Source organism: Chanodichthys erythropterus, chromosome 4 (assembly GCF_024489055.1).
Source record: "Chanodichthys erythropterus isolate Z2021 chromosome 4, ASM2448905v1, whole genome shotgun sequence".
Lineage (NCBI taxonomy): Eukaryota > Metazoa > Chordata > Actinopteri > Cypriniformes > Xenocyprididae > Chanodichthys > Chanodichthys erythropterus.
The window spans coordinates 22106544-22121565 of record NC_090224.1 but is presented as its reverse complement, the minus strand read 5'-3'; the positions used below and the strand labels follow the sequence as shown (position 1 = coordinate 22121565).

Below are 15022 nucleotides of genomic sequence, written 5' to 3'. Positions count from 1 at the left end.
ATACAGCCACATTCAAAACCAGGGTTAATTAATTAATTAGTCAGTTAGTTAGTTAGTTAGTTCAGATCAGATCAATAAAGACTTCAATATGTTTTCAAATAACTGGAATCAAGTCGTTTCCTTACAACAAGAAAAGAAACAAACAAACAAAAAAAAGGTCCAAACAAGCCAGACTTAAGACTTTCAAGACCTGAAAATTAAAAAAATAAAATAAATAATATATATCAAATTTAAAATAATAATACAAAAATAAATAAAATAATATGATAAAAACATTTTAAAATAAATAAATAAAAATAAAATGTAAAATAATAAAATAAATAAAATGCAAAACAATAAAATATGAAAAAGAAATAAAACACAGAATTGAATACATTTAAATATAAAACGCAAAATAATGAAATAATAAAATATAAAAATTCTGAAATAAAAATGCAAAAGAAAAAGAGAAAGCAATAATATATAAAATGTAAAATAATAAAATAAAAATAAATCAAATAAAAAATATATAATAATAAAATAAAAAATAAAATAAAATAAAATGATAAAAAAATTCAAATAAATTAAAATAATATATAAAATGTAAAATAATAAAATAAAAATAAATAAAATGCAAAACAATAAAATATGAAAAAGAAATAAAACACAGAATTTATTACATTTAAATATAAAACGCAAAATAATAAAATAATAAAATATAAAAATTCTGAAATAAAATAAAATGCAAAATAAAAATAAAAAGCAATAATATATAAAATGTAAAAAAATAAAATAAAAATAAATAAAATAAATCAAAAATATATAATAATAAAATAAAAAATAAAATGATAAAAAATTAAAATAAAATAAAATAATATATAAAATGTAAAATAATAAAATAAAAATAAATAAAATGCAAAACAATAAAATATGAAAAGGAAATAAAATGCAGAATTGAAAACATTTAAATATAAAACACAAAATAATAAAATATAAAATAAATTCTGAAATAAAATAAAATGCTAAATAAAATCGAATCAAAACTAAAAGTAAATGCAGAATAATATAACAAAATATATAATATAAAATATAAATATAAAATAAAAAGCATATGTACAATAAAATATAACATTTTAAATATATAAAATAACTATTAAAATAATTTATAATATAATAAAAATATTTGAATGAAGGTCACATTAAAGTCTGAAATTTTGGGAGGTAGGAAAAAAATAACTTTATCAATATGAAAATTTAAACTTCGATCATTTGAAAATTTTACCTTAAAAAAATATGCTTGAAAACTTGGCAAAAATTACACACAAATTTGTGTGCGCGCAATTTTTTCTTTACAAGAAATGAGATTTGCTTAGATATTTTGTGATCTAATACAACATTCAGACATTTTAAGAGTTCAAACAGGTTTCAGGGCTGCTGATTATTTGTGCTTTGAGAGAGTCATTTCATGCTTCTTTTCTAAAATCAATGTAACAACAGACCGTTTTATGAAGAAAATGTAATGGCCAGATCGGTGAAAAGAAGCGAGGGGAAAGAAGGACAAGTAACTCCACATGAGAGGCGTATCTGAGGAGCTCATGAAATCATATTTCCATTACAATGACCTGAGAAGTTATGCGAGGCCACGGCATTATGAGGATGAGACGCTTTCAAAGCGACAAGACGCTCACCTGAAGTAGAAGTTACTGGACAGATCCACATTCTGGAATATTCTCACATATCTGTGGAAAAACAAGGTAATGTTAAAAAAGGAAATGTTTCTTGAGCATCAAATCAGCATATTGGAATGATTTCTGAAGGATCATGTGACAATGAAGACTGGAGTAATGATGCTGAAAATTCAGCTTTGATCACTGGATATAAATTACACTTTACTATATATTCACATAGAAAACAGCTGATTTACATTGTAAAAATAAAAATCGTAATTATTCCAAACATTTGACCGGTCGTGTAGGTTAAATGCTTAGACTGACATTACAATCCTAAAGTATCGGATGCCACTGAATAATTACCATCTACATGGCAGAATACCACAGTACTGCCAAGGTACCACGTTAAAAACCAAAGAAAAAAAGAAAAAGCAGACCAGAAGGAAAAGAGCCCATTATTGCACCAAACTTAAATTGGATACTAAGACGCAAACGGTGTCTCATGTTACCCGAGTCAACAGTTACAGGCTGTACTACTGAAAGTACTCTGTGTTATTGTAAATCTGTAACACGTAATAAGTGACGAATAGCATGCTTTCATTGTCATCACACACACACACACACACACGGTAGAAATAAGAGACGTGTGAATTGCATCCTGAGATCAGAGTGACCGACCGCAGCAGGACAGACACAGCGTGTGAGGAAAACCAGAAGTGTTCCAGACAGGCAAACAATCTGGAACAACATACTAGCATACTTACTGTCACTACTACTGCAGTATGCATGCTGAAAACACTAATATATGTAAGTTTTGTGTATGCAAAGAGCATAAAATGACCAACTTCTAGGGCTGCCCTTGACTAAACATTTTTCTGGTGTTCATTTTAAGCATTAGTCGACAATTAATAAATGCACGTTTATTAATAAACCATATAAATCTTAATATTGAGCCTTTAATGCCTGCATTGTCACGAAAGTTTAAGCCTTGCCAATTATACATAAGCACAAGAAGACGTGAAAGGGAACTCGTTACTGAACTCTCTTTCACGTCTCCTCACGCTTAAAAATGACTGATACAAACAGTTGTGTATCAGTGTATTGGATCCGTGCATTCACTCTTAAAGTGACAGCAGCCTAATAAAACTGTTTCCGTATGTGTCCTTAAAGGGTTAGTTCACCCAAAAATGAAAATAATGTCATTAATTATTCACCCTCATGTCGTTCCACACCTGTAAGACCTTCGTTCATCTTCAGAACACAAATTAAGACATTTTTGAGAAAATCCGATGACTCAGTGAGGCCTCTATAGACCATGTGACTACAGTGGTTCAATCTTAATGTTATGAAGCGACGAGAATACTTTTTATGTGCCAAAAAATAACAAAATAACGACTTTTCATCAATATCTAGTGATGGGCGATTTCAAAACACTGCTTCATGAAGCTTTACGAATCTTTAGTTTCGAATCGGTAGTTCGGATCGCGTATCAACCTGCTAGAGTCACGTGAACTATTGAAATTTCGAAACAATTATGACGTAACGAAGCCTCGTTTACTGAAATTACGTGACTCTGACTTTCAAAACAAAAGATTCGTTAACCTTCATGAAGCAGTGTTTTGAAATCGCCCATCACTAGATATTGTTGAATAAAGTCGTTATTTTTGTTAAGTATTCTCGTCGCTTCATAACATTAAGGTTGAACCACTGTAGTCACATGACTGTTTTAAATGTGTTTTTAGTAGCTTTCTGGGCATTGAAAGTGATAATTATCTTGCTGTTAATGCAGTCAGATTTCATCAAAAATATCTTTAATAATTTTTGTGTGAACTATCCCTTTAATGTTCATCTAAGAACAAAAGACAAAGAAAATTCACTCAATGCTCTTGACTGAATAACTTTTGAAACTTTAATAAGGATTAATCCGTTTATGATTATTAAATTTCTGTACCTGAAAATTGTGAATTTTCACTGGTATCTAAAATTTACTGCCTGTTTCATGGCTGGTAAAAAATATTTATGGCCGGTAAATTTTCTTAAGTCACCGGCCACTGACAGGGGTGGCAAAAAGTTAGTTTTAGACCCTGATTTTACTTGCTAAAAAAGTCTAAACCATCAATCAGATGACAGAAGGACTGTAGTAGGTTGTGTGTGACAGGTTTGCCAGCAAAGTTCATATCATGATGTTCATTTTAGAGGCCTTAGAAATGTGCGTATATATACAGTAGGCTTTAATAAATAATAATAATAATAATAATAATAATAATGTGACCAAATATGTATAATCTAATTGGTCACTCAATACAATAAATGCTCAGATATTATTGTTCAAGATGCACTAACATATCGGCCAATAAAAGCTAATTTTCATACTATCAGCCGTTTAAAAACAGCCAATAGTCAAGGCTGATATCTCCTGTCAATCAAAAGAGGGCAGGAAAATGCACCGAATTTATGCTTTGTGTAAAAAAAATGCTAAGAAACCAGTTTGATGTTCAATATTAATAGTAATTGTATGCATTAATAACATTCAGAAAGTTAAGAAATATTAATTTAATCTTCAGAATTTAGTTAATGTGTGTTAATATTTATTTGAGTAATGTTTGTTTATAACTGATACCAGTTACTCTGAAACAAGTTGATTAAATGGAGAGAATAAAGTTTTTATTTGCATTTCTCTTAAAATATAATAATTAAAAATATAATGATTAATTCTTAATTATAATGAAATTATCATTAATTTAAAATGTATAAAAAGCAGAACCCCCAAACTATCGGTATCGTTATCGGTATCGGTATAGTTATCGGTAATCGGATATTAGTATCAGTGCATCTCTAATTATTGCTATTATCAAACATGTCTCAGTATAAAGTGACTCACCGAGCCTCATCAGGGTGTGTGACTCTCACAGAGTCATTGGGAATGTAGATCATATTCGTGTCTTCAATCTTATAAATCGAGTGGCCGCCGATGTCAGCCATTTTACGACGTTTCGTGATCAACACGATATAGTAACCCTCCAGAAACCGCACAAAACCTGAAAGACATGAGAGATGAGAGTAAATAACAGTGAATATTAGATCTCATTAGTTAACTGCATTCGTTTTTTTTCGTTTGATTTTGTTTTACTTATGGCCATGCCAGCTACCAAGACTATATTCATGACAAATAACAAGACAAAACATAAAATAATATTAAAAAAATAAACTATTAACTAATTTCTTTAACATTAACTAACAATGAACAATACTTATTAAATATTTTTATATATTTGCACTTAAATTTCCATTGATTTGTTAATGTGATTAATATTTGTCAGTCATACATAAATGAAACGACAATAAAAATCATGGCATAGTTTATCATCATCAATATATTTGTATGTATTCAAATTGCTTACAATCAACATAAATCTTCAATCTATTAATCTTTTTATGCACTTTATTTTGATTAGCTATCATGAAAACATTTGGGTTTTTATATAAAACATAAAATGCTGTAAAAACATTTTCTTGTTGTTAGCTAATGCATTACCTAATGAGATCTTATTGTAAAGTGTTTTTTAGACCAAAGCTTGTTTATGCAAGCTGCTTCTAATACAAAACAGCTCTCTTATGGACTTTTCTTATTGCGGTTACATAAAATGAATTATGAATATGAATTAGTCAAAATACATACACATTGTGTTGTATGAAAAGAAGATTATAATATTCATTAAAGTGTCTCAAAGCTCATGCGAGCATCAAGAGTCTCTTCTGATATCAATCGCAGTCATATGAAAACATGACACACAAATAAAGATTTGCCATATTATGCCCTTTTTTAGTCAATGTTGTTTTTGGGCTCTACTAGAACAGGTTTGCATGCATTATTTTCCTCATATTCTCCATTGTTGCAGCTCCTCTCTTCCCAGTCTGTCAGTAACGCTCTGTTTAGTTCCTGTCTCTATGAAGCCCCTCCTTCTGAAAAGCACAATGCGCTCTGATTGGTCGGCTGGAGCAGTGTGTTGTGATTGGTGTTTGGGAAATGTCCCGCCCCTTACCATAACCGCCAGTTTCAACACACTACTAACTAACTCAACCAGGCCCCGCCCCTTTATTCTGCGTGTGAATAATTTAAATGAGGAATATTGTGACGCGTTCGTTCCTAGAAGAAAACTCGTTTCTTTCCACTGGTCCGGAGGCGTTTCAGGGAGTTCAGAAACACTGAGCATGAAAAAGATCTGCAAAGTTCAAACAACAACATTACACACTAAAGAAAGATGTAAAAAAGCATAATAGTGTACAGTAAACAATTCAAGACGAACACATCACTCTAATGATGAGACGTGTGGGTGTAATCAAACGCTGTGTTTGTGACTGTTGTTTCTCATCACACAGTCACATCTATCGGGGTGTGTCATAAGCACATGACACACATCAATGTTCTGATCTGCACTATATTCTCACTTCTTATTACTTCCATGATGCCCTGCTCTCTCAGCGGTGATAAGAGGCGACTCAAGGTTGTGTAAGACATAGTTTTGATGACTAACCCAACTAAAACTTTCACCAGATTTCACCAGAAGAAGTAGGTCACGACCTGGAGATCTGTATTTTTTCATGTGATTCTGACCTGCGGGTTCAGAGTGACACCAGTCGGTCTGTCTGCGAGCGGCTTCGCCTGCTTATTATGAGTGTGTGCAGACAAAAACACAAGCCAGCTAAACCTGTCCTTACTATCGTCTAAAATTATTCAAAATCACTCGCTAACTGAAATAAAGCTGAAATAATATAAACAGTGAATAAACGGTAAAGCATGAAACTAGCAACGTCAACGTAATGGGTTCGATTCCCAGGGAATGCATGAAGTGCCAAATGCATGAATGTAAAATGAATAAATCAAAGTAAAATATAAATAGGCGTATTAGATGAAAAAATTTAACTTTTGGCAGAGAAAAAAAATATATATATATTGTTAATAAAAACACTGTCTTGGCAACTAATAAAAATAAGTTGAAATGATAAAATTACTAAACTGAAATAAATATAAAGCTAAATAGAAATATAAAAAACTAAATTATAAGAATAACAAAAGCATAAAATTACTGAAAAAAGCTAAAGAGAAATATTTAAAAAAAACAAAAAAAATAACAAAAGCACACAACAAAATTACTGAAATTACTAAAACTGAAATAAACACAGATATTAAGAAACAACTATAGACCGATTTCGTTAGGTTTTAACAAATAACAACTGGCCGATTTCGATACTAAAATATATATAATATTTCAAAAGCAAAGGCAAATAAAAAAATTACTAAAACTAATAGAATATTTCTAATTAGCTTTAATTTATATTTAAAAATAAATACTAAAAATGAAAAGAACGTAAAATTACTAACACTATAGAAATATAAAACAATGACAAGAACACATGGAATATTCAAAATATTAAAAACACATAAAATTACTAAACTAAAACTGAAAAATAGGTATTACAGCTAAATAGAAACTTACAAAAAAAAGACAAAAGCACACAACAAAATTACTAAAATGACTAAAACTAAAATAAATTAAAGCTAAATAGAAATATTAAAAAACAAATTAATAAAAATAACAAAAGCACATAACAAATGACTACTGAACTAAATATAAATTAAAGCTATAGAAAAATAAAAAAAAAATGTCTAAAAAGCACATAAAATTACTAAAACTAAAATAAATATAAATTAAAGCCAATTAGCAATATTAAAAACAAAACCTAATAAACGTGACAAAAGCGCACAACAAAATTACTAAAAATTCAACAAATTAATAATTACTTTAATAATACTAATAGTTTAGAAATAATACTAAAACACCATTGACCAGGAAACACAAATTGGTGATAAATCATCCAGAAGGTAAAAAATAAATTCATTTCATGATAGAGTTTCTGTTTTCTCACTTTAATAATGCACCAACTAAGCAGTTGAGCTCATTTCAATGGAATTAAAATGATAAAAATGATGACTCAAGACAGAATCGGTGAAAAGGACGTTCTTTTGTTGTGGCCTTTCAGCTGAAAAAGTTTGCCAGGTGAAAAACGGGCATCAAAGGCACGAGAGTGGGAAGAGCTCTCATTCACATGTGGTGTTTCTATGGCGACGGGGTGCCAGTGTGCGAAGCATCTCAGGTAAACAGCGTGGGCATCCGGCACTTCTGAAGTGTTTGCCTGACCTTTAGACAACACGTGCCTGAACAATCGCTCTCAAAATCGCACCATTACAACGGCGGCTAATTGCATTAGCACACAACTAATTGGCAAGACAGAGGATGAATAAACACAGGAAATAAAACTTCAAGCAAACAAGGAAAACAAGGCTTGAGGATGTCTTACCCACAATGCCGTAGGCAGATACGGCTCTGGAAAGGCCGGAGGATCCCTTCTGCCCGATCTTAGTGCGATTGCCCAGATCCAGGCGGCCCAGCAGTTCCCGCACTTCCTGTTGACTGTAGACATGCTAACACACACACAATCACAGTTAAAACATTCAGACACATGATAAAAACACACAATTACACTGAATATTTGCACTGAACAAAACTATAAATTATAGTGAATAGTCAATAATGATATTTGAAATAAATTACAATGTAAATATTAAATGAAAAACTTAAAAGAATATTAAGAGTAATAGAAATGTTGTAGTGATGCACCTGATGTTCTTGGCCGATACCGATTTTAACCAACAACTACTGGGCGATTGCCATACTAATTTTAACAAACAACTACTGGCCAACTACGATACCGATATTAACAACAAAATACTAGCCAATTCCGATACCGATATTAACAAACAACTACTGGTCAATTCCAATACTGAAATCAACAAACAACTATTGGCCAATTGCGATATGAATATTAACAAACAACTACTGGCTAATTCCGATACCGATATTAACAAACAACTACTGGCTGATTCAGATACCGATATTAACAAACAACTATTGTCCGATTCCGATATTAACAACAAAATACTAGCCGATTCCGATACCGATATTTACAAACAACTATTGGCCGATTCCGATATTAACAACAAAATACTAGCCGATACCGATATTAACAAACAACTATTGGCTGATACGATATTAAAAAACAACTATTGGCCGATACCGATATTAACAAACAACTACTGGCCGATTCCAATATTAACAACAAAATACTAGCCGATACCGATATTGACAAACAACTATTGGCCGATACGATATTAAAAAACAACTATTGGCCGATACCGATATTAACAAACAACTACTGGCCGATTCCAATATTAACAACAAAATACTAACTGTTACCGATATTAACAAACAACTATTGGCCGATACGATATTAACAAACAACTACTGGCCGATTCCGATATTAACAAACAACTATTGGCCGATACGATATTAAAAAACAACTATTGGCCGATACCGATATTAACAAACAACTATTGGCCGAGACGATATTAACAAACAACTACTGGCCGATTCCGATATTAACACCAAAAACTAGCCGTTTACGATACTGATATTAACAAACAACTACTGGCCAATACCGATATTAACAACAAAATACTAGCCATTTACGATTTCGATATTAACAACAAAATACTAGCCGTTTACGATACCGATATTAACAAACAACTACTGGCCAATTCTGATACCGATATTAACAAACAACTATTGGCCGATAACGATAATAACAAACAACTACTGGCCGATTCAGATACCGATATTAACAAACAACTACTGGCCGATTCAGATACCGATATTAACAAACAACTACTGGCCGATTCCGATATTAACAACAAAATACTAGCCGATTCCGATACCGATATTAACAAACAACTATTGGCCGATTCCGATACCGATATTAACAAACAACTACTGGCCAATTCTGATACCGATATTAACAAACAACTATTGGCCGATAACGATAATAACAAACAACTACTGGCCGATTCAGATACCGATATTAACAAACAACTACTGGCCGATTCAGATACCGATATTAACAAACAACTACTGGCCGATTCCGATATTAACAACAAAATACTAGCCGATTCCGATACCGATATTAACAAACAACTATTGGCCGATTCCGATACCGATATTAACAAACAACTACTGGCCGATTCCGATACCGATAGAAATAAACAACTACTGGCCAATTCCGATATTAACAAACAACTACTGGCCAATTCCAATACTCATATTAAAAAACAACTACTGGCCGATTCCGATATTAACAAACAACTACTGACTGATTCCAATAATGATAATAACAAAGAAAAATTGTCAGATTCCAATATCAATATTAACAAACAACTATTGGATGATTCCTGATACTACTACTCTCTTATTTCAAATAATTTCTATTGAACATGGATTGGATCCATTTAACATTCAACAGACCAACATGAATACATAAAGACAACAGAACAAAAATGCATATGAAATAAACACTGTTTTTCAGGTGCAGAAATAAAGTAATCAATTGTAAATTATATTCTTCATTGCATAAATTAAATATACAACATTAAATATAATATAACATTAAAACGCAGACACCGGCACAGCAGGAATATTAGGCTGCTGTCACTTTAAGAGCTGCATGGATGCAATATAATGGTACGTTTTATTTCTCACCTGCTTATGCTCATTTAAGACAAAGTGTGTTTGTGTGTGATATCATGAGAAGGACGAAACAATCAGAGCAGTTCACCTTATCATCAATAATGACCAGATCTCGTGGTTCAGTGCGATCGATCTTCAGGACGCGATGTTTAGTTTGAGCATTATTACTCCCCACAAGAAAATACCTCTGAGAAAAAGAAAAGTTATAATCAATGAGCTGTTTTTGACAAGCAACAAACTGAAATCAAACTCCTCAAATGACCGATTGGGTGAAATTCATGGAAACGTGTCACATTACATCCTGAAACCGAAAGAAAAGAAAAATGATATGCATGTTATTAAATTTAAATTTGCTAAGGGAAAATTAATCCATTAAAAAGAACAATTATACACACGTTCACTTCCAAAAGTTATTAATTACTGTAATGTAATTTGCAAAAAAAAAAATCTTTAAAATATATCATTTCTTACATTTACATTTTGAAATATAATCCATACATGTTTCATAAAATCCAGCAGGTTATCAAACATTTAGAAAGTTAAAGAGTTATTGAATGAATACAAAGAAACACAGCTCAGTTTGAAGCTGTTTGCTCTTTATTTGGACAGATTTCCAGGTAAGACACATTAAAGCCTCCCAGTGAAAATGACACATAGTGAGAACACTGAGGATTAAGACAGACAGTTTTAATGTGTTCTCACATTAGTGCTGCGCTGACCGTTATTATGGTCTATGAATGTGTACCTGCGCTCATAAATGGTCCAGTCTGTCCTGTTCTGTGCTTTAATGGTGAAAAGATCGGTAAAATACAGCATAATATTAAAAGAACCCAATATCTATATATCCAATATCACACTGTACTGCACTGACTGTAAAGTCCGCACACAGTATATGATGTTTTATTACATAACATCAGACTAAAATCTAATTTAATTAGTGTCTAATTAAAACATCTACATTAACACTACAAGGCATGGCATGGCAGCTACTAATGTTTTCTTTCCAATAATGATTAGACATACTTTAAATGTACAACTATACCATGAGAAATCTTTTATTAAAATAGCTCTTTATGAGCAGAATCACAAGACACTGAAAGGCCTCAGTTTGATGACAGCTAAACACTGCCATCTAGTAGCACAGAGTGACATTTCACAATAATAACATTTATTAAAGAGCACCTATTTTGCTTTTTTTGTCCATGTTCATCTGTCTTTAGTGTGCAATGTTGCTGTTTGAGCATGAAAAGCTTATTATTATTCTCTATATCAGTGTCAGTGTTTCTGAACTCCCTGAAACACCTCAACTGCAGTCTTGAGTTTTCTTCCAGGAACGAACACATCACAATATTCCTCATTTAAATAATTCATAGCAGAATAAAGGGGCGGGGCCTGGTTGAGTTAGTTTGTATTGTGTTGAAACTGGCGGTTATAGTAAGGGGCGGGACATTTCCCAAACACCAATCACATCACACTGCTCTAGAGATATATCGATTTACTGATATTTTCCCCGATATTTAGGCATTTTACCATAATCGGATATTGGTTTTATAATATCGGATTTACAGATAAACGCCGCCATCTTGTGGGTGTTTTGAGAATTGTGCGCAGGATTGCCATTACAGCGCATCTGAGGGGAGACAAGACAACGGAGTGCACAGGTCAAGTATACTTACCTGCTTTGCTGTAATTAGTAAACTTTATTTAACATAACAGCCATTAGTGCACAAATTAGATGCGTTACATTAATGCCTGAAGTGTAGCTAGTTTATGCAGCTCATCTCTAAGAAATAAAGACAAGCTCAAGGAGTCACGTAAGATAATCCATCATGTCCTGTCCCAATAAAGATGTAACTTTGCATGAATGAAATAATACAGCCATGAATGAGCACATGTTGGAAATAAAAGTGCTGAATTTAATTCTCTCTCTGTTGTCTGTGCTCACCATTAGTCTAGAGAAGTCAGCGGGTTGATGCTCAGGAAATGCTCTACGTGTAACTTTTAACAAGATTCCATTGTTTAAAACACCGTAATTATATAAACATTAACTTTATAACCATTCATTCGCTAATAAACATACAAGTAAACAATTCTATACAATTCATTGATAAACAGCGCTTTGTCAGAAGATATTTCATAATCTAGAATGACAAAAACATTATTAATAATTCTGATATAACATACCAATTGAGAAATGCAATAAAATATAATGTTTTGTTCGTTATATTCCAATATTCCAGAGATTATTCAGTTATTTTACATTTATTCTTCACTCTTTAGCCTATTAAAACAGCTTATAAATCTATTTTCGTAATATGAACATTAAAATTAACAAAATTTATTGGTGTATAAATAAGATTTGTTTTCTATGCAAGTAGGGAGTAATTGTTATAAACAAAATGGTTTGTTCAGTTCAGTGGTGGTGTAATCGTGTAAAAAAACAGATGTATAACAGTAAATAAATATTGGTTCTGCATATCGGTTATCGTGCACATGAACACACAAATTATCGGTATCGGTTCTAAAAAAATAAATATCGGTTGAGCACTAGACATTTATAATGTTACAAAATGTCAAATTTCTATTTCAAATAAATGCTGAAAATAAATGCAGAATCCTGAAAAATAAAACGTATGACGGTTTCCACAAAAATATTAATCGGGAACATAAACACACAAATTATCGGTATTGGTTCTAAAAAAAAAAAATAATAATAATAATAAATCAATATCAGTTGATCACTAGACATTTATAATGTTATAAAATGTCAAATTTGTATTTCAAATAAATGTTGAAGATAAATGCAGAATACTGAAAAATAAAACATGACGGTTTCCACAAAAATTTTAACGGGAGCATAAACACACAAATTATCGGTATTGGTATTGGCTCTAAAAAAAAATTAAAAGAAAATCAATATCGGTTGATCACTAGACATTTATAATGTTACAAAATGTCAAATTTCTAATTCAAATAAATGCTGAAAATAAATGCAGAATCCTGAAAAATAAAACGTATGACGGTTTCCACAAAAATTTTAATGGGAACATAAACACACAAATTATCGGTATTGGTATTGGTTCTAAAAATAAAAAAAAATCAATATCGGTTGAGCACTAGACATTTATAATGTTACAAAATGTCAAATTTCTATTTCAAATAAATGCTGAAAATAAATGCAGAATCCTGAAAAATAAAACGTATGATGGTTTCCACAAAAATATTATCGGGAACATAAACACACAAATTATCGGTACTAAAAAAAATCAATATCAGTCGATCACTACACTGCACCAGCCGACCAATCAGAGCACATTGTGCTTTAAGAAGGCATTGATATATTCATATTCAAATGTGCATGAGATTCTGATTCACAGTATATGTTGTTCCCTGTATTTAAAAGTCCAGACCGTTTCCAAAGCAATCCATTAATCCTTCAATAATAATAAATGAAATGTGACTCACAGCTCTGGTCTCGTAAAGCACCAGTTTCTGAACTCCTCCAATCATAGTGGCTGTCAGAGGCATGATGAAGATGCTTCAGTCCAATCAATGACGCTTCAGACAGTAAACAACAGATGAGACACAGACAGAAGTGACTCACTGATCAGAGGAATCCAGCGTCGTAACGCTTTAATTTCTAAAACTGCTCTATTATGGGTACGGATCATACGTTTAAGTTCATATCCCCTGCAGAATCTGCAAAATATCAATAATTAAAAAATAAAGAGGAATCAGGAATCATGTTTTTATTTTGAATGAGTGATTCCACATAAAATATGTTACATATCTTACTTTTTCATTAAGCCTGCTCTTTAGAAGCTACATAATATATTTACATGTTTTCCAGAAGAAACAATAAGAAAAATTTACACTGCAAGGATACCTGAATAACAAATGCAAAAGAATATTTGTCAATTATATTAATATTCATAAACCAAAATGCCATTCTTCATAAATCTCAAAGACATAAATAAATATAAATAATTATAGAGATTTTTTTAAAAGTCGATTTCACTTCAATAAACACATGAAATAAAGGTTAGTAAATTCATTTTTACATGATAATCCAGGAATATGAACATGACAAAAAAGGTGTTTAAATGTTTATTGCTGTTAATCAGAAATCAGAAAGAACCAAATATGTTAGCAAACACAAGGAATTCGGGGGATTTTAGAGCTGTCACGAGTTTTAGGGCTGTTTACCGCCTTTTCGTGCTTAAAAAATAAGACGCTTTCTAAATGACATTGTTGATATTTGACAGAATTGAAATAAATACTTACAATCAGAGGACGCCTGCATGAGGGTCGATATTTGGAGGAATCTTGTGCATAAACAAAACGCTACACCGAGTCATGTGACTGTCATGCGGTGCAGCTGAGACGGGGTCTCTGCTGGGACAAACAAGATCGCGAAAGCGATTTGAAAATAACAACAACAAAAAAACACCTGCGACTTCTGACTGAACTGAACCAGAGCCGTTGAACACTGCACGGGCTCGTGTGAATGTGTATTTTGTGAGTATGAAAAACATTCTGTTGTTTTTCTTGACTTGTATTTTGCTGTTGTGTTATTTAAATTCGTTAAAATGACATAGATATCAATTCCTGAAAGAAATACTAAAGTTTTAGGGGGAAATATATTTGAACATTTCTGAAGACGTTAACCGCGAAAACTTATGATCCAAGATGTTGTGGGTGGTTGTCAGGGCGTTGTTAAGGTGTGGCTGTGTT

The 15022-nt window shown here is 31.8% G+C and overlaps 1 protein-coding gene across 3 annotated transcripts in view; it reads right to left on the bottom strand.

Moving 5' to 3' along the window:
* fig4a (FIG4 phosphoinositide 5-phosphatase a) overlaps positions 1–14676 on the bottom strand; it is a 77975-nt gene extending 63299 nt beyond the window's left edge. For 2 of the 3 annotated variants that reach the window (XM_067384524.1, XM_067384526.1), the window contains exons 1-6: positions 14573–14676; positions 13754–13846; positions 10377–10475; positions 8010–8133; positions 4531–4687; positions 1668–1718 (exon numbers count right to left, since the gene is read on the bottom strand). In XM_067384524.1, the coding sequence (XP_067240625.1) occupies positions 1668–1718; positions 4531–4687; positions 8010–8133; positions 10377–10475; positions 13754–13816 (494 nt within the window). In that variant the 5' untranslated portion in view covers positions 13817–13846; positions 14573–14676. Of the gene's footprint in view, positions 1–1667; positions 1719–4530; positions 4688–8009; positions 8134–10376; positions 10476–13753; positions 13988–14572 lie in introns of all 3 variants that reach the window. The other variant, XM_067384525.1, reaches the window with a different exon arrangement.
* Between the last annotated feature and the right edge of the window lie 346 nt (positions 14677–15022).